The sequence below is a fragment of the Ictalurus punctatus genome, chromosome 4 (assembly GCF_001660625.3).
Source record: "Ictalurus punctatus breed USDA103 chromosome 4, Coco_2.0, whole genome shotgun sequence".
Classification (NCBI taxonomy): Eukaryota; Metazoa; Chordata; class Actinopteri; order Siluriformes; family Ictaluridae; genus Ictalurus; species Ictalurus punctatus.
In genome coordinates, this window is record NC_071284.1 from 33410844 (window position 1) to 33432149 (window position 21306).

The 21306-nt window shown below is 44.3% G+C and overlaps 1 protein-coding gene across 1 annotated transcript in view; it reads right to left on the reverse strand.

Moving 5' to 3' along the window:
- pepd (peptidase D) overlaps positions 1 to 9293 on the reverse strand; it is a 55113-nt gene extending 45820 nt beyond the window's left edge. The window contains exons 1-4 of the mRNA XM_053678191.1: positions 9138 to 9293; positions 7225 to 7411; positions 5447 to 5574; positions 4234 to 4297 (exon numbers count right to left, since the gene is read on the reverse strand). Coding sequence (XP_053534166.1) covers positions 4234 to 4297; positions 5447 to 5574; positions 7225 to 7411; positions 9138 to 9154 — 396 coding nt within the window. The 5' untranslated portion in view covers positions 9155 to 9293. The remainder of the gene's footprint in view (positions 1 to 4233; positions 4298 to 5446; positions 5575 to 7224; positions 7412 to 9137) is intronic.
- Between the last annotated feature and the right edge of the window lie 12013 nt (positions 9294 to 21306).

Here is a 21306-nt window from a genome sequence, read left to right on the forward strand (position 1 = left end):
AGGAGGCGTGGCCTCTGTGCCTGTCAGTGCAAGTAAAGGAGGCGTGGCCTCTGTGCCTGTCAGTGTAAGGAAAGGAGGCGTGGCCTCTGTGCCTGTCAGTGAAAGTAAAGGAGGCGTGGCCTCTGTGCCTGTCAGTGCAAGTAAAGGAGGCGTGGCCTCTGTGCCTGTCAGTGCAAGTAAAGGAGGCGTGGCCTCTGTGCCTGTCAGTGCAAGGAAAGGAGGCCTGGCCTCTGTGCCTGTCAGTGCAAGTAAAGAAGGCGTGGCCTCTGTGCCTGTAAGTTTTAGTAAAGGAGGCGTGGCCTCTGTGCCTGTAAGTTTTAGTAAAGGAGGCGTGGCCTCTGTGCCTGTAAGTTTTAGTAAAGGAGGCGTGGCCTCTGTGCCTGTAAGTTTTAGTAAAGGAGGCGTGGCCTCTGTGCCTGTCAGCCTCAGCTTAAACAAATTCTGAATTTTTAACTTGTATAATTTGGGGAAATGAAATATTTTCACATCTCGCCGTCTTCAACGCCAACACAGTGTTCTAATAAACTGTTAATACGAGTTAACAGACGTTAAAAAGAACAGACTGAGCGTCTGACATGTGTTAATGAACACACTGCACACTCGCTCCAAATAAACCTTAATTATCATCCCAACTCTCTCAACTCCCAGTGGGTAACACACACACACACACACACACACACACACACACACACACACACACACACACACACACACACACACACACACACACAGAGGAGAGAGAGAGAGAGAGAGAGAGAGCAGAAGAGGGAGAAAAAAGTGCGAGTTAGAGAAGGGACTAGACAACGTCTGTGTGAGTGTGTGTGTGCGTGTGTGTGTGTGTGTGTGTGTGTGTGTGTGTCTGTGTCTGTTTGTGTGTGTGTGTGTGTGTGTTCTCTCACACACATTTGAACTAGAGAGATAAAGGACTCTCTGAACACAATAACACACTCAGTGTTGCGCAGTCAGAGGAAGAAAATCAACAACGGAGTGGTTTCACCATGCTGAAGCGGATTATTTTCCCACAACAGCATCCCCGAGTGTTTTATTCCTCTTATACCACAGCAATCTGCCAATCACTGACAAATGTTTTTTTTTTATTATTATTAAAGAACGACACTCTATACTTTCTGTAGTTAGTTCCTGTAGTCACTTATATTACAGCAGCTATAAACAGTCGTTCTCTCGCACTGGAGACTCCTTCTGTAAATGTTAAATAAACCTACAGCATCCCCCGTACAAGTCCCTGTGAACGAGCCGTTACTATAGAAACGATAAAGTGTTTGTGGGATATTTTTATCGTGTCGTCCACCGTTAATTGTGAGTTTATGGGAGTAGATGGAGTCAGACTTCAACTCACTTTCTGGTACTTTTATTATTTTTTTTTTAATACAGAAGTGAAGAAATCCCTTCTCTTTGTTCGCTTGAATATCTACTTTGTCGTCATGGTAACATTGCAGCACTTCGGTCTAAAATATCGCCTGATGTTCGATGCTCAGTACTCTGATGTAAAAAATAAATAAATAAATAAATAAAACGCTGAAAAATGCCTTTTCGCACAGACGAGAAGGAATGGAGAGGAATAGAAGAGCGCCGGTCACCTTTACACTCGAGTACGACTGGAACGGAGAGAGATCACCGGTCTGAACTCATCACGGCGCAGTGAGACAGCCAGCAGCTTGCGAATGGTAAGACTGGACACCGTCCGAGTTCGAGTTTCCTCACATCATACGTCAGGATGTAGAGCGATGAAATGTAGAGACAGAAAGAGAGAAAGAGAGAGAGAGAGAGAGACATAGAGAGACAGAACTGCATTCTGGAGAAAGACACACATAAAGACAAAGAGTGCTAGATAGAAAGGAAGACAGAGCGCCAAACAGAGAGACAGATAGAGAGAGAGAGAGAGACACATGGGCAAACAGAAAAAAGTAGAAAGAAAGAGTGCTAAAGAGTTAGACAAACAAAGAGAGGCAGACAGACAGAGAGAGAGACTGCTAGACAGAGAGACAGATACAGATAGGAAGACAGAGACCGATAAAGAGAGAGATACAGAGTAATACACACACACACACACACACACACACACACACACACACACACACACACACACGTCTGATTTACATTCACACAGCAGCTGTATTGATCACACGGCGCAGCGTGGTGGCTCAAGCACAGGTCAGAAACGCTGGAGCGCAGCAGGAGACCCAGTCATTCAACCAGGTGCATGCACACACACACACACACACACACACACACAGCGTGACCTGCTGCCAGCTGGAGAGCAGGACACACAGGTCAAACCCAGACAGCATGCAGAAACCGAGCGTCTTCACCTGTCCTCTATATAAAACATCTCACAATCCATTAACACTGAAGATTCCTCTACAAGTTCCTCCAATACAGACAGCGTGAGAACTTCACCTGCATCGCAAGCCACCGTGATGGCACGGAGTGTACGCAGTGAAGGAAATATGGCACGCGCACGTGTGACATAAAACTTCAAACGTGGTGAGATTAAGTGAAACGCGACAGACGTCCAGTTGTATGTACGGAAAACATGAAGCGTGATCAAAACATCGCACAGATCCAATAAAATATGGACTGCGTGTGTGAGGAGGCGTGGCATATGTGTGACAGGGTGTGGTGTGTGTGAGGAGGTGTGACGTGCGTGTCAGGAGCCGTGACGTGTGTGTGAGGAGGCGTGGTGTACCTGTGACAGGGTGTGTGAGGAAGTGTTGCATACGTGCATGGAGGTATAAGGAGGCGTGGCATGTGTGTGACAGGGAGTGGTGCGCATGTGAGGAAGCATGGAATGTGTGTGAGGAGGTGTGGCATATATGTGAGGAGGTGTGGCATATGTGTGAGGAGGTGTGGCATATGTGTGAGGAGGTGTGGCATATGTGTGACAGGGTGTGGAGTGCGTGTGAGAAGGCGTGGCGTTCGTGTGAGGAGGCGTGTCATATGTGTGACAGGGTGTGGTGTGCATGGGAGGAAGCATGGCATGTGTGTGAGGAGGTGTGAGGAGGCGTGGTGTACCTGTGACAGGGTGTGTGAGGAGGTGTTGCATATGTGCATGGAGGTATAAGGAGGCGTGGCATGTGTGTGACAGGGAGAGGTGCACATGTGAGGAAGCATGGAATATGTGTGAGGAGGTGTGGCATATATGTGAGGAGGCGTGGCATGTGTGTGATAGGGTGTGGCGTGCGTGTCAGGAGGCATGGCATGTGTGTGAGGAGGTGTGAGGAGGCGTGGCATATGTGTGAGGAGGTGTGGCATATGTGTGATAGGGTGTGGCGTGTGTGAGGAGGTGGGGCGTGCATGTCAGGAGGTGTGGCATGTGTGTGAGGAGGTGTGAGGAGGCGTGGCATATGTGTGACGGGGCGTGGTGTGCGTGTGAGGAGGCATGACGAGGCATGCGTGTAATGGGGTGAGGTGTGTGTGAAGAAGTATGAGGAGGCGTGGTGTGTGTTAGGAGGTGTGAAGAGGCGTGGTATATGTGTGGCAGGGTGTGGTGTGTGTGAGGAGGCATGACAAGGCATATGTGTACCGGGGTGTGGCATGCATGTGAGGAGGCGTGGCTTGCATTTGACGGGGTGTGGTCAAATTTAAACGTGAATTTTGCACACGTCTTAAAGCCCATAATCTGAGGAACAGGCACATAACATGCTGAGTATCTGTGTGTGTGTGTGTGTGTGTGTGTGTGTGTGTGTGTGTGTGCGTATGTGTGTGTTTGTATATCACCGCGTACGCAGTGACCTGCCCCCGGCGTATACGCCGAACACTCATCCTGAGGAGGTGACAGAGCTCTGACTTCCTGTCACTGCGATCCTAACAGCCGAGTCTTCATTAACATGCGCGCTCTGTACTCTCGGGACCCGAGGTCACGGGATTGTCTTTCAGCGAGACAGAGGTCACGCAGGGGGTTCACAGCGAGACCTTCAGCTACACGTTCCTCTCCGTGACACTTCAGTTCACCTCTACGCCATGAAGATCGGGAAGTTTCCTCCTAGCTTAACCGCCGTGCTTTCCAATTCTGGATTGTGATTGGTCAGAAGGTGTTGATTCGTTTTCTATAACAGCAGCTTTGGCAGGTTTATACCGAAGGTTGATATTAATGCGCCCGTTCGAATACGTCATCGTTTCTATAGTAACAGCTCGTTCCCATGTACCACGGGGCAATATGAAAAACTATATATATAAAATATATATAAAATATAAAAACGCTGTCTCACTCACATCACTTGTGTAGTGCACTTCATCCACCGCGTACTTCTCCTTGAAGTGTTCAGGTGGGTGGATCCTGTCAAAACACACACACACACACACACACACAGACATCATGACTAAGAAGAAGGCGGCGGCGAGCGTAGAGGCTGTGTGATGTTCTACTGGGAAACCTCAGGTCCTGGCATTCATGTGGATGTTACTTTGACACGTACCACCTACCTAAACATTGTCGCAGACCGTGTGCACCCCTTAGGTATTCCCTAATGGTCCAGGAACGGTTTGAAGAACGTGACAAAGAGTTCAAGGTGTTGACCCGGCCTTTAAATTCCCCAGATCCCAATCCGATCGAGCGTCTGTGGGACGTATTGGACAAACAAATCCGATCCATGGAGGCCCCACCTCGCAACTTACAGGACTTAAAGGATCTGCTGCTAACGTCTTGGTGCCAGACACCACAGCACACCTTCAGAGGTCTCGTGGAGTCCGTGCCTCGACGGGTCGGAGCCGTTTTGGTGGCACAAGGGGAGGAGGATCTACACAATATCACGCAGATGGTTTTAATGTTATGGCTGAAAGGTGTACAGGATGAATCAAAGGCACTCTCGGGTCTTCCGCGTTCGCAGATCCGACAGCTGCTCAGGTGGAATCGGGATAAATCCGAGGCGAGGCGGGGCGAATTTAAAGCGAGTCATTTCACGGATGCAGCAGTTTAAATACTGACGGACTTACTGATGGAAGTTCTCGCCTTCCGGCGACAAACTTTAACCTGTCCATGACTTCATCTCCAGCTCTTCGACTTCAAAAACCACTTTCAGCAGGATTACCTCACATCACCTCCCCTCTCTCCAAAAAAAAACAAAACACATTCACCGTGTGGGTTTTAAAGGCCAGGACTAGACTAGGGTCTGCTTTAACGTCATTATCACGGGTCTCCATTGTTGCTATAGCAACAGGTCAAAAATACAATAAAACCATATGGAAGACCTAACAGTTCCGTGCATCATCGGCGCGTTGTTCTGTCGAGTACACGAGAAAACAAGAAAGGAAAAGAACAACAACAACAACAACAATGCACGCCTCTTGGGGCTTCCTCTAAGGGTACCTCTAATATTGAAAGGTTTTCCCGATCACGTATAAAAATCGTGTAGACCGAACTGAAAAAGCCATCAGAGTGTATAAAAACAATGTGTGTGTTTTAGTGAAAAGCTGCTGCGAGACTCACTTTCCCATCCAGGTGGCGTAGCTTTCGGGCAGTTTGGGCACGAAGAGGATGGATCTGCCCGAGTCGACGTCGATGGCGCCATAGCAGTCCGCCTCGATCACTCCGAACGTCCAGTGGAAGAACGACTCCTGTACAGTGGGACAAGACAAGAGTCGCACAGTCATTTAATGTGTCACATGACACAGCTGTTCATTCGGTAATAAAATCGAGATCTCGATTCATCGCTGCTTCTTTAATCCCCTCTCGACGGCTTTCACATCCGATTCTCCTCAAAGTCTTCCTTCTACACTAACATGCCGGCTCAGCGGTTCAGGTTCTCTGCTACTGATCGGAAGCTTCGCGAGTTTACGGCTTTCAAGCTTCGCCATTACTATTATCGGTAATAAATCATAGTAATTAGTAACATTAGCGTTACCTTTTTCCGACTCGTTCAATGATCCGCTCTAAATGATTCGTTCTAAACTCCTCCTTTCAGAGAGCATACTCTGCTCTGATTGGTCAGACGTCCCAGTCTGTCGTGATCGGTCTACCGCTGTCAGCGAGCAGGTGATGAAGACCCCAGGGAACCTACGTAGGTTAGTACATCTGGAATCACTAACGAGTCGATTCAGCTGTTCAGAATAGAATCGACTCCTTATTTTAGGAGTCGATAACTCCGTTCGTCGTGCGATTGGAAACTTTTTGAAACTTTGCAGGCTTTTTCTTACATTCACAGACAGATACGTATATAACGCACTACATGAACGGGAATATCCGAAAAACCGTAAAAGGTGCACGTTGACCTTCGACTGCTCAGCTCAAAGCGTCTACAATATAATCTTAGAACCGTGGTTTCTGATCCCGTCATTAAATGCGTATCGAGATGTTACGAAGAAAAATAACGCTTGGAAGGAAGGAGACGTACAGAGATGTATACAGACTTCTGACCAATCAGAATCGAGACGTGAACATCACTGTGGTATTTAACGTACGTTATGTTAAATTCATTAATTTATTCATTCCAAAATGCCCAGGACGCTAGGTTATACAAAGCCGATTGAAAACTGCTGTCTAGTTATTACTACTCGCTGTTTCAGCGCAATCTAATAACCGCTCCCAGATCGACTTCGGACCTCGGATGAACCTCAGAGTCCTGATTCAATAATAAAAACGAGCGTCGGCGCAGGTGCACGGGATCAGATATCCGTCCCGTCCACGGCGATCTTAATCAGAAATCCGAGCTCACGTCAGCAGATAAAGAAAACACACTGTCCCAGATTTCTCTCGCGCTGTTAATGTTTCATGAGCAATTACGCAAAGCAAAGTGGAGAGCGTTCCCTACGCGCACTCGTGCGGTGAGGCTCGCGGACTCCGGTCCACGTTCTCTCGTTTCCAGACCACGGACGGATTCGCAGTGAAACCTGCCAAGGCCGCTTTTTACGCAACGAGGAATCGTGAAGGAAATTAGTACCGAAGGCATGCGGCTCAGAATTCACACACACACACACTTTTGGTTTAACACAAAGCTAAAAGGTTAGTTTAGCCAACGTGTGAACTCCATTTTCCCGCCTCTGCACTCAAGGCCACGCCTCCTACCCGAGTCTGACTCTGAGGAAGGATAGAGTGAGAAGTCTACTACACGTGCTTCCAACCTTCGCGTCTTTTCAAACCACCGGTCGCAAAGAGCGCGGCCGAATTTTCAGGGGGGGTAAAAACACAAACCTCAAAATGGAGTCCGGACTGTTCCGGATTATAAACCGTCAGTCGTACGGAGAAATTTCCGAGTGTTTTCACGTCACCTGTCGGAATAGCTCGTCCGTGTCGGTGCAGTATCTCTGCTTCTGTTCTCCTCCCTGCAGCACAACCACAGAGTTGGGCTGCAGCGTGTCTCTGGCCTTCAGAGCCACACAAAGACGACGCCGGTTCTCTGTAAACAACGCAGCTGACACCCTCAGAGTGTCCTTCCCCAACCAGTACACTGCCTTCCTGCAACACACACACACACACACACACGCGCGCGCATCAGAATTACACATCTCAAGCTCAAGTCTTTGTCCCATACAGCAAAGCTCCCGAGCTGTTCAAACATCACAAAGACACCCAAGACACAAGGAGCACAACAGCGTTTTTTTGTAAATCAAGAGATCCTACGAGGGGTCAGTTTGCGAAATCTGTCCTGCAGACGTTCCACGATGTTAAACGTAACTATAAACGGATAAAATGTACGGTGTGATTCTCTAATAAATAAATAAATAAATAAAAATGGTCTTCGTCTGGCAAATTCCTGCGATGTAAGAGGAATAAAACACTTCGTGACGTGGCGCTATAGGAAAATAAATCACATGCTTCGTCACTGATTATTTTCCTATAACAGCACAACACGGCGTGCTTTATTCTTTCCGTATTAATAACAGATCTCACTATACATCACGTTACATTACATATAATCCCGCCACACTGAATCTCCAAGTGTTCCAGGTGGAAAATGAATGAGATTTGACGCAAGTAGAGAAATTTTTGCTAATCTATTCCTATTCATCTTTCTTTACAGAAGTGTGTGCGCACGTTTGCACGTATCTATCAAAACGCCTGATTACAGCAAAGTTACAAAAAGACGCCGAGTTAGCAAACCGGGACACGCCTCCGTGGCACGAAGGTCCTCATAAACGAATTTGAACGTGTTCCTGCTTCCCTATTGCCATTTGTGTTTTTTGAGGAAAAAGGAAAGGGAAGTTCACGAGAAAGCTCGTGAGCCTGCCGCTCGGGTCTGTGTTCCTGATCACGTACAGCTTTTATATTAAAAAAAAAAAAAACACATCCTTCTTCTCCCCCCCCCCCCCCCCAAGGATCTCATGGGAAACTGATCCGAGACCAGCTCTGCTTACATCACCTGTTAATGTCGTATAGTATAATAAGAGATTTATTACAGAAGTGATATCCACCTGTAAAGCTGTAAATACTGCACATTTGGGGTCATTTTTCAGCTTTAATACATCTATTAAAACACAGTCCTGACACGACACGACGAGCCAAATCAGAGCTCGACACTGGACACGGAGCAACGTGAAAGTGCTGATGTTTTATTACGGGCATAATCATATCTTTTATAGGCTTTAAAGTACATCTTAGACGTACCGTATCAGTGTCTGTGTTACTCCAAGGCTCGTAAATGGAAACAGTGCTACAGTATGAAGCTCAGGCTAAAGATTAAAATACTGCCTGATATCTCAGAGTCATCAAGACATGAACTTTGAACAGCCAAAGAGTCGAATTTAATGGTTCAGCAATATTTGAGAAATTGTTTTTTTTTTTTTTTTGGAAATACATGAGATTGTGTGCATTTATCTATTTGTTTATTTATTTATGGAGAATAAGGATTCAGAAAACATTTGAATTCTTGTTAAAAAAATATATATATAATAATAATAATTTTTTAGAAAGCAAAAAGCAAAACATGTGCAAAATATATGTAAAGGGACCCCAGGAAGAATTGGAATTCTTTACAAGTCACACATATTTGAATGTTTAATATGATTTCAAGAGCATGAATACAAAACTTTCTTTACACACACAGGGAAACTTTCATCAGAAACGCGCTGAGATTAACCAACAATTCATCCTGGAAAATGTGCTCGTTTAATGCAAATCACACCCGAAATTAAATATTTAAATGAAGAAGAAAGTTATAAAGAATGCAGTTCAGCAGGCTTACCCTTCGGCCACAGCCATGTTGATCAGCCTGACCAAGTCACGTGAGTGAGTCAGCTGGCAGCACGCGCAGGCTGTGTATGTGTGTATTTCCGTTCTAACACAGAACTCCTCCTTCTGCTTAAATCTCCGAAAACAGTCTCTGGTTCTCAGTACTAGAACAATATTTAGTTATATATACGTTCAGAAACACTGGTTCTAATATTTACACATCAACGGAGCAATACATTTTTAAAATAATCGCGATTTCAAAAAAAAAAAAAAAAAAGGGTGCGTCTACGTCATCAATCTGCGCCATTGTTCGGCTAGCGCGTGATTTAGCAGTGCTAGTCTTTTTCAAGCTAATAAACAATCCCTGAAACTATAATAAACGTGACATATTCGACGTAGTTTGGGATGTTTTTGATGTTCAGATACCTTTATGGTGTCGTTCACGTCATATATACACTATATGACATATATGTTATTTAATCAGAGCTGGTCAAATAAAATAAATTAAAAAACAAAACAAAAAACAAAACAAAAATTCTCTGGTGAAGGTTGAAGTACTTATTCTTCACCTGAGTAAAATTAGACATGTTTTAACTCTTAAATTGATGAAAAGTGTTAAAGTAAAAGACGAGAAGGATTCGCAAAGAAAAATACGTGCTTATTATAGTTCCCGATACCAACAGCGTGCCCTAAAGTGTTACTATGGCAGTTTGCTACTGATTACAAATTTGAATTCACTACTAATAAAAGACATGTACTTTCTATCCGTTTCTAGTTGTGTTTAATGTTGTGGAATGTCTGTGGAATAAGTTAGTCTCTGTTATCATTTGTGTTATTGCAGCTATGTACTTCCTTCACCAGTCTCTCTTTTCCCCTCTTTTAAAAATAAAAAGCTTTTGTGTCTTGTGCAATTCATTGATTTTTGCTAACATGCTCCTTTCTATTACGTAAATATTATTGTTTCAATACTAACAACTAACAATCTTAAGATTTAAACAGATTTTTAAGAAAGTGTTGTTAGTTTACAAAGAGAGAGAGAAAAAAACACCATGCAATCATTGATATGAAGTTTTCTGTAGGGAGACATTTATTTATGGAAGGAGTCTCCAGTGTCAGCACTTTGTAACAGTCAGAGGTAAAGCTGTAACTGTCAGTTTTCCAACAACCTTTCCCCCCCCCTTTCTTTCTTTCTGCATTATGACAAGTTGAAGAATCTTTTATCTGGCTTGTTAGGAAGTTGGGGTCAGAGCACAGGGTCAGCCATGATATAGCACCCCTGGAGCAGAGAGGGTTAAGGGCCTTGATGAAGAGCCCAACAGTGGCAAGGTGGCAGTGCTGGGGCTTGAAGCCCCAACCTTCTGATCAATAACCCAGAGCCTTAATTGTTGAGCCAGCACTGCCCATCTGCAAAAAAAAAAAAAGAGAGAGGCAGGTGAGGGAACAACCGTTTAGCTGTTTAAATATAACGTACGTGAGAACAGGAACTAACTAGTTTCATGAATCTTCAATAAGATTTCTTACCAAATACATACCAGTCATTGAGAAAAGTATAACCGGTTTATCTTATACAATAACTAATTGTCGCTAGCAAAAATTATACCACAACTTTCTTGATTCTGATTGGTCAGAAAATGGTGATTAAGCGTAGCTGCAAATCACAGGTTATTGTTTCTATAATAACAGCTCATTCACATACATAGTCTAAGCCTGATAATAAAATGGATTCAAATGCACTATTATTTAACAGAGAAAAACAATTGTTGAGATTGCTGATAAGTATTGTTGCAAGGATTTATGGAAGGAGTCTCCAGTGTCGGCGCTTTCTAACAGTCAGACGTAAAGCTGTAACTTTACACTTTGTGGTTTCACAATAACTAGTGTATGACAAATTGCTTTACAAATTCAGTTGAGTCAGTGTCTCATTGAGTCAGATGTGGAGATTTCCAGTGATTCAGTAGTCTATGTTAGGCTTTGTGAAAAAGCACATTATTTAAAAATAAAACAAAAGCAAAAATACACCACATAGTCGCTATTATTAGCTGTTTTACACTACTTGCACTACACACATCTGAACGAATCTGAATGAATCATTTAACTGAATTGATTCCAACAACTCTTTACTGGAAAGACTGAATCAATGTAATCCTCTGTAGGAGACAGAGAAATTAATGGGATGGTTTAGTAACAAACAGTGTTCATGCTTTAAAATAGGCTTCGATTTCGCGCCCCCCCCCCCCCCCCCCCCCCCCCCAAAAAAAAAGCTGACTTTACTGCTAACTGAATCACATTCCTGTAGCCGATATCGATTTCGCAGCTTAAGCTGCATTAATTTTTGTGTGCGTCAGAACCAACAGAAAACAGATAGGCTTCCTGTTTCATAAAAGCACTGAAGGTTGCATGAGGACCTGCCGAGGCGTTTGTTAGTTATGTTTCACTGGCTGTGTGACAAGCAGGAACTTCAAAAGTGAGCCTCGTGTATATCTTAGTTAAAATTCAAGGCCATGCGTCTTGTTTTCTTTCTTCTCATCTCCATCCATTAAGTGTTGCTCGCGGAGAAGACGAGGTGATAGGGGAACAAACCAGAAAATTAGATTTGCCCCTTTATTGGTCCACAATTCTTTGGAACATGCCTAAAAATGACGCCCGTTTGACAATCAGGCTAACCCAGGAGAGTCATTTTCCTCTCCATGTCATTACACAAACTTATTTTTCAGCCCCTTGAGGAAATTAAGAGAGCCCATCCATGGCAACACAAAGTGCTTCTGAAAACAATCTATTGTTTTATTACTTTGCTTTATATCATTTAATCAATGTGATGTGCACCAGGTTCAGCTTCAGTTCCCCGATGGCCTTATAGATTTCATCAGCGGCTTCATACACAGTCAAGCGCATTAACTCTAAAAGAGATACACTATGGCCGAAGAGAAGAGACTCTGGTCTTCTGGGATCACATGAACACTGATGATGTAACACGCTCAGATTTCTAAATATCTGTCTAATTACTTTATTATTGTTATGAACTTGTGTTGCTGTAGTTACTGCTTGGGATCTGAGACCTTCTTCTTCTTCTTCTTTTTTTTTCATTTCTGTTTATTTTAATCCACCATCATGCCGTCTTTGGATGGCACCAAGGACTTAAAGTATATAAAAGAGGTCTTATGGTATTTTTGTTCTTCACTATTAGTAACATGTTCAGGATCTGGACATTTTGTTAGGATACATGGCATCATGGACTCTATCAAATATCAACAGATATTAAATGAGAACCTGACCGCCTCTGCCAGAAAGCTTCAAATGGGCCGTGGTTGGATCTTCCAGCAGGACAATGATCCAAAACATCATCAGAATCAACACAAAAATGACCACAAATCAAGGTCCTGCCATGACCATCCCAGTCCCCTGACCTGAACCCCATAGAAACCCTGTGGGGTGAACTGAAGAGGAGAGTCCACCAGCGTGGACCTCGAAATGTGAAGGATCTGGAGAGATTCTGTATGGAGGAACGCTCTCAGATCCCTCGCCATGTATTCTCCAACCTCATCAGGCGTTATAGGAGAAGACTCAGAGCTGTTATCTTAGCAAAGGGAGCTAGCACAAAGTATCGGTTAAAAGGGTGCCAATAATTGTTGCACATGTTACTCAGTAATTACAGAGACACTAAAGAGGAAGGTGTGTAGTTATGAGATGGAGGAGGAATGTAGGTCGTAGGTCTGCCCTTGGTCTTCTTTTAATATATATTATTCCAGTTATAATACATTATATAGATAAATTGGTATATCCATTATTATATTTATACATTATTATATGCATTTACGCATTATTATAGTTATACAATATAAAGTCTATCACGTGTAATGGTTCTGATCATGGAGGAGAGACACACTGCTGTATTTTTATCATTTTGTGGTTCTGGTGTGGTTCTGTTGTTCTGCTAATGGACCACCTGCCTGATCAGTGGTCCATTAGCTAACAAACATCCCTCTACTTTCTATGGTGAAGAAATGGCTGAGAGAGAAAGGGAGAGAAATCGAGAGAGAGAGAGATGGGTGAATGCTTTTAGTTTTGCTCCATGCGGCTGTGGTTGAGCTTTCATCTTGATAAAGCCCCGCTTTTTCTTTTTCTCCTCCTCAGCGTATTCAGCACCTGCAGCTCCACTGCAGCCCACATCCAGCCTAAAAGAGAGCATAAAGAGAGATAGAGAGAAAGAGAGCGAGACGATGGAGGAAGATAGAAATTGATAGTGAGTCATCGACAGAAATGGTCAGAGATGGAGAGAGAGAGAGAGAGAGAGAGAGAGAGAGCAACGTTAGAATATATACTGGTTAAAAATGTGGCTCTGTTATGGGGGTGCCGTAGATTTAACATTTATGGGCGGAGTCTTAAGTGTTTATGTTTACAAATACAAACAGGCCGGTAAGGGAACAACTGTTTATAGCTGCTATAACGTAAGTGAGAACAGGAAGTTGCTTCGGTTTAAGAGGAATAGAACACTTCAGGATGCGCTGTTGTTATCGGAAAATAAAGGTACTACCCCATAGTTGAATATTTCCCTATAAGAGCACGCCTCACGTATTTCATTCCTTCTAGAGCCGATCGTGTTTTCAGGTCATTTCAACAGTAGTGTACCACAGGAACATGGAAGGTAAAAGAGTGGGTGTTCATGTGCCGTTTGTTGTCGTCTAAGCCGGCGTGCCAAACGTTCTAAAAATCAGAGAAAAAAAAGACATTTGAAAGAGAAATCCATCGAGACGGTATGAGCTCTGCTCAGCAGGGTAGACGGGCAGCACGGCACACTCTTTAACTTCTTACTGGGAAATTTGCTTCGGTCTGTAGGTTCTTGGTCTCAACTCATTTCTTGGCTTTAAAGCATTTTAGTGTAACCCAAACCCCGAGGCTAGCATTGCTCCAAGGATTTGAAACTTTAGATGTGTGGCGCACAGGGGCTAAAAATTCTCCCACTGCTTCATTCAGGAGTCTTTTCCAGTGAGCCGGCTGGAGTCTACGGGACATGACTACCGATAGCACCCATAGGAGAGCGGCAGAACAACAGCTTCTCTGTTCGAGTGTGTGTGTGTGTGTGTGTGTGTGTTGGAGAGAAAGGAACGAGAGACATAGTAGCTTCGGAGTGCATATGTTCAATAAAAAGCCTTCCAGACAGGCTCTTAGAGGATCTGTAGAGTCTGGGATGGCTTTTCCTTAACATTAACAGGTTCTACGAATGTTACAAAAACAACCTTCCTGCAATGTTCTGAAAACATTTTGCTGTAATAATGATTCGCTTCACTTTCTAATGTCGGTAAAAACACTGCCGTTATAGGGAACTATATAGAGGTGGTGGCCCAGTGGTTAAAGGCTCTGGGTGACTGATAAGAAGGTCAGGAGGTCAAGCCCCAGCACTGCGAAGCTACCACTGTTGGGCCCTTGAGCGAGGCCCTTAATTGCTCAAATGTATAAATGAGATAAATCTAAGTCGCTCTGGATAAGGGCGTCTGCCAAACGCCATCGATGTAATGTAATGTAATGTAAAATAACCAACTACAGGATGGTGTGAGGAAGCCAAGTTACTCTTACCACCCCAGAGTTGATTATTTTCCTATACATCTTATACCACACAATTATTTACTTATTTACGTTCACGTTACACGTGTGTAGCGAAGCCGAGTGTTAGCATTTAAGACCCTGAACCCCAAGTTGGCAAGCTAGCGCCTCGCATGGCAGCTCTGCTACCGTTGGTGAGTGTGTGTGTGTGTGTGTGAACGGGTGAATGAGAACCAGTGTACAGCGCTCTGTAGAACCGCTAAGGTTAAAAAAGCGCTATATAAGTCCAGACCGAGATCAAGTCGAGATCCTACAACGGTCTCCCCAACATCCCATAATAACGCAACACCAGGTCGGCGTAGCAACCTTTTAGACGTTCAAGAGACGTTCAGAAGTCATCGATAAACGAGGCACGGCTCCAAGCTGTAACGAAGAGATGATGAGATATTTAAGAGTCCCGCGGGTGCCGTGTAGAACCTTTCCCAGGTTCGAGCGTGAGGTCCGCCTCAGCGTCAACGCTCCACCCGTTTGGGCTCCAGTGGTGTTAATGTATTAATGCTTCCTAGGGTTCTTTCTCCTCTCAGGTGTGGGAAAGACGCTTTTCCGTCTTCATCATCAACACATCATCAACACTGAAACCCGTCTTCAGAAAGATGAATAGCTCACACTCCATTTCTCTCTCTCTCTCTCTCTCTCTCTCTCTCTTCATATCCCTCAGCTAGAGTTCTCAATTCCTCTCTCTTCATTTCTTTTCATTGCACACGCACTCACTCATAACCTTTGAAGGAGAGCGCTATTCCTCTCACACACAGATATGGAGAATATATTCACACACACACACACACACACACACACAGGATTGACCTGCAGAACGCCACCTACTGCGCCACCATCACGCCTGTATAGTGTATTGCGTTCACAAAATCCATGAAATCCGGCCAGTGCCCTAAAGGCTTCTTCTGTTCGTTCCTCTGCGGGAAACCTCGAGGCTCCAGGTGCAGCCCTTTGACTCAGAGTAGAAGTCGAATCTCTTTGGAAAGCTTTCCTAAAGCATTCCTGCGAGCACGCCTTCTGCGGAACGATTGCGATTCAAACCACATTAGTTCCATCACAGAAATGATTTTTCGGAGCTGAGAGAACTGACAAAGCTCTGCTCCAAATCTGACAGGCATCGGATCCTGTTTCAGCCGGATCTGCCTCAAACTGTGCACTGCGCTCACCCGTGCAGACACCAGAGAACCTTCTCACCTGCACGCAGGCATACACACAGGATAAAGGATACACACACACACACACACACACAGAGTGAAGGGAAGGCCTTCTGGTTCACTGGAGCTCACTGAGGGGCCAGACTGCCTTTGAAAAAATATCTCAAGGACTCCTTTGACATATTATAAACACATGGCCAACTTAAGCCTTTCCATTTTCTGGAGAGTTGCTGTCCAAACCTTTGGTGTGTGTGTGTGTGTGTGTGTGTGTGTGTGTGTGTGTGTGTGTGTGTGTTGTAACAACCCTAAATCTATTTCTAATCTACCCTTCCATCTAGACGTTAGAATTTAATTTAAGATTTAAATGTCTTTATATTCTTGTGAACTGTCTAAGTGATGATAATGATGATGATGATGATTATAATTACTATTAAAGAGAAATGTCCAATCTCGATGTCTGATCTAGATATCTTTCCGTACAGATGAATCTGAGGTAAAACTTAAACAAACCGTAACTATAGACATGTCAGTAAGGTGCATTCAGACTGTAATAGCATCTGCGACTCAAATCACAGGTTCATATTAATGTCACCGATGTAATACGTTACCGTTTCTATAGCAACCGCTCGTTCACAGGGGCCTGTACGGTCGGACGCTCGACATAATCCGAGGCTAATAATAAGAGGATGTTATCTAAGGCGTACGCTAAAAAAAAAACAAGCGTCTCGTCGATACGGTACGGTTTAGATTGCTGTAAGGAGAAATGTGTTTGTTTATGGAAGGAGTCTCCAGTGTCAGCTGCTATAACGTACGGTGAGATGACAGACAAGTGAGAACAAGCGCTAGCATCGAGTGCGACTGTAAGCGGATTAAAAAGCACGGTGCGTCGTTCATTGATATAGTACAAATCGAAATCGTTAGGAGAATTTCCGAGGTGTAAGAGGAATAAAACACTCCGGGACGCGCTGTTGGCGGAAGCCGGAACTCATCACGAGCCCCTGTGGTTGTTTATTTTCCGGTAACGGCATGACACAGAGTGTTTTATTCCTTACTGGGAAATGTTCCATGTTTCTGGCAAAAACAGACAGGTCTGAAGTCCAGCACGACTTCACATGGATCAGTGTTGATCCTGTCTATTTCTACACAGACTGAGAAAGATGATATAGAGGCCAATCCTCCCAGTTCATTATGGTGGATGGATCAAAATAACCTCTCACTCTCTCTCTCTCTCTCTCGCGCGCGCTCTCTCTATTTGAGTTCCTGATAGCGAAACCATCTGTGTGACAAATCAAACCAAACCAAGCCAAAAAAGCTGGCCAAGAGCGAAAGGTTTAATCACATCTGCTTAAGTCGGCTGCTAATGCTGTTAATCGGGGGGGGGGGGGGGGGGGGGGGGGGGGAAGGGGTTGTAGTGTTTCATGGAAAGCGCTCAAATTGCTCAGCACGTATACAATCTGAGAATGTTCTACAGAGGGCTTAGACACGGACGCGCTCGTTTTAAACCGCATCCGTTCTGCCCATGCGTTAAACCCGAACGCGGACTCGATCGGCCGATGGAGGGGACGAGGCGTGCTCGGCAAAATAAACCGAACTGCCGCTATCCATCACGTAGGCTGGCTCTGTCCCAAAGCAGAACTTTCAAGGACCAATCAAATTGTTTTTTATTTTTTTTATGTGCTGAGGTCCAGGCCTTGTTATGTGAAGAACAAGTGTGAGAGGAAGCAAACGATAAAGCATGTGTTAAATCAGGAGAGGTACAACATTCACAGACACACAACGAGTGTAAGTAAAGTCCCGTCCTATTCGCCGATCTGCTCCTGGCGGTGAAAGAAAGATGGCAGGAGGTGAAAGGGTTTTAGCCGGTAAGGTTGTGTTATCCATATTGTTTATTTTGTTCCGCTCTGAGATTTGCGAGCCGGAAATGATACTGATATGATAATGAGTGTTTATTGGTCACACATACATATGCATAGTGAAATTGTTAGGTGATACAGCGCCCCCTGGAGCAGAGAGGGTTAAGGGCGTTGCTCAAGGGCCCAACAGTGGCAGCCTGGCAGTGCTGGGGCTTCAACCCTCGACCTTCCGATCAGTAACCCCGAGCCTTAACCGCCAAACCATAATTTCCCCATATACGCCTTTCACGTCTCATGTCAGGAAGTACTTAACAGATTATCTGAATGGGAATCCAATTTCAGATTGTAATACGTAGCGTCCAATCGCCCAATTCTTCGTACACACAGGACTCTCACAGGAGAGGCTTGAAGAACCATGTCCTGGAGGTCTATTGGGCTATAATCCAATGCTCAATCTAAAACTCAAGAAACAGTTCAAAAAAAATAAATAAAAAAAGACAAACACGATGAACAATATCCAAAGAGTAGTCAAAGAATGAGGGGAGAGCCAAAACGTGTGAAAGGAAAATGACTAGAAACAAGGCTCAGAGATGGCGATGAAGAACTGGCGAGACGTTGCATTGATTGTTAGTTTGAGTCCGTTTTATATACTGTGTAAACAGGACGTGTCTTCGAAGTACTTTCGTAGTCCAAGGCTGATATCACATGTTCTGATTGGCCTTGATTTACACACACACACACACACACACAAACAGTGAGCCATGCGATTCAAAAGTGCACTAGTCCAGCTTGAGGAGTTAGCACACACTCGTTGAGCATTTGCACATTTCCTCAGGGATCAGTTTCCTGTACCACTCGAAGACAGCTTTCACAAGTCACACCATACCGAACTCTCAGCACAAATGGTCCAGAGTAAAGAAAAAAAAAAGCAACTTAAGAGTAAAAACGACTTAAGGATGCGTCAGCGCTTCCTGTGTGGAGCGCTTTCCGAACGAGAAACCCTTAGTTGAAGGGTTCTTCATAACTATGAATGGACAAACTGGAGAACCCTTTGAGTTCTGAAAATGTACCGTGTCTTTTTTTAAATGATCGTTATAAGTTGATTGTGTGTGTGGAAGCGGGGGCGTGGTCGAGCATTCGTGAACGCAGGGTGGAGACGGAATTGAACCCTGTAGGTGGGGAGATAGGAATCGGGAGGCGATGAGCTGCTGAGTGCAGACGATAGCACATCCATAATTTGTCTTCAGGCCAGAAAATACTTGGGTGCTCTCGGGTGCTGATGTTGAGCTTTTCCTCTTCTCAGACAGCAGAGGAATCTGTCTAGGGTTAGGGTTAGGACTAGGGTTAGGACAAAACCCTCATTTGTGCACACCAGTAACGTGCATTTTCCCTTAATTTGGTTATTTGCTAATCCTGACCGTATACACACTTCAAAAAGATGCTATCTTAGCAAGTAACGCTATGTTGAAGAAAGGAAACGTTCATTTCATCATTAATCCTATTTCTAGACATATTTCCTCATGCTTATTCCATTGGTCTACTGGCAGGAAATTTAATTCTGCCACCAGAAGAAGATGACTTCCAGCTTAATCCATCCATCTTCTATACCGCTTTATCCTTTTCAGGGTCGCGGGAAACCTGGAGTCTATCCCAGGGAGCATCGGGCACAAGGCGGGGTACACCCTGGACAGGGTGCCAATCCATCACAGGGCACAATCACATACACGCTCACACACCCATTCATACACTACGGACACTTTGGACACGCCAATCATCCTACCATGCATGTGTTTGGACTGGGGGAGGAAACCGGAGTACACGGAGGAAACCCCCGACCCTGGAGGTGTGAGGCGAACGTACTAACCGCTACGCCACCGTGCGCCCTTTCAAGCTTAATATGAGTAAAATAATGAAAAGTCTAATAAAGAGAAAGTTGAATTTTGATTATACGGTATATTCAAGAAACTTTTACTTACTATGAGGTCATTTTTGAGGTGAGAAAATAAATTACTAAACTCTGTTTCCTTGTTCATATTTCCTAGAACGGTGCATGATTACTGTCCACTGATGTGCCTTCGATCATTTTAAAGGTGCAATCCACATTTCCTTGTGAAAAACACGTATTCACTGTACGTCTCTCTTCTTTTTTTTCGCTGTGTATGGAGTTCACAGCAAGAAATGTAAATGCCGTAAATCCTGTAGCTGTTACCCCGAAGACGCGGCTTTCCAATCAAAACGAAAGCGTTCATCACGGGCCGCGAGAGCCGCCCCGAGCTCCCGAGACGTCCGAAGGAACGAGTTTCCAGCTGTGCGTGTGTACGCCATGAAGACGATATCATGCCACCTTTAAAGAGGTCAGAATCCAAAGTTAAAAACGAGCTGAAATGTGCATTAACGATGCGTAAGGAAGAAGCCACCTGTAACGTAGACACCAAACACTACGTTCGTATCGTGGACGGATATAATGAGGAGTATTTGGAGTAGTGATGTAGTAAAAGAGTTTCCAGAGCTCCAGAGAAGGGAATTTATCTTTTAACATCACCTAGCTCTAAACGAGTAAGGATAAAAATAGCACCTCCTTGCTGTGAGGCATGTGTGTGTGTGTGTGTGTGTGTCTAATATATGCCCAGATCAATATTTAATGTTCATTTTGGAGTTGTCGGCAAATATCCAGAAAATTGGTTGACTCTGCCCTGGCAGATATTGGAGATGAATATACAGCTGGAGGACAAGCGAACGCGCAACTCATCCGAGGCTTCCGCCCGGAGACGGGCGCGTCACGACACGTCCCTGACACCGACGTGAATCCTCCTGGGGACAATAAAGCAATCTCGATGGCCCTGAATGATTCACACAGATGGATACATGCTTTCACAGTAAGGATAGCAAAAGACTGGGCATGTATTTATGTGTGGCGCAGCTAATACACCACCAATCACGAATAAAGATGACGGGGAAAATAAATAAATATATATATAGAGAGAGGGTGAAACGAGTATTGGAAAAAGTACGTGATGGAACTGGGTTGTTTTTTTTTTGTTTTTTTTCAACGTTAAAATGTCAATAATTGACATGGAATATTTCCGAATTCCTTTAACGAGGACGTGGTAGCTCAGTGGTTAAGACATTGATTCTGAGAAGGTCATGAGTTCAAATCTCAGCACCACCAAGCTGCTGCTGGGCCCTTGACCGAGGCCCTTACCCGTCATCTACTCAGTTGTATAAATGAGATATATGTAAGTCGCTCTAGATAAGGGCGTCAGAACGCCGTTTGTCTTCTCGGAAACATGCAAATATCTTATATATAGCTTATAATAGCTTCTGAAGGGCAGTACTGAATGGAAAAAATAGCGAGATCTTTAAGCAAAATAATAACTACGAGCACAGCTGTATTCGTTTAAATCATCTGCAGCTGGAAAAAGCTCAGGCACTTTACGTGTATAAATCAACGGTGTTTAAGCGGTTGAAGGGATCAGTAGAGTCGAATCGCACACACCGTGACCAAGGACATGAGCTAACGAGGACAAACAGGTCGGTTTTGACCTCAGGTTATCTTTAAAACCCCACTTTCTGGAGATATATC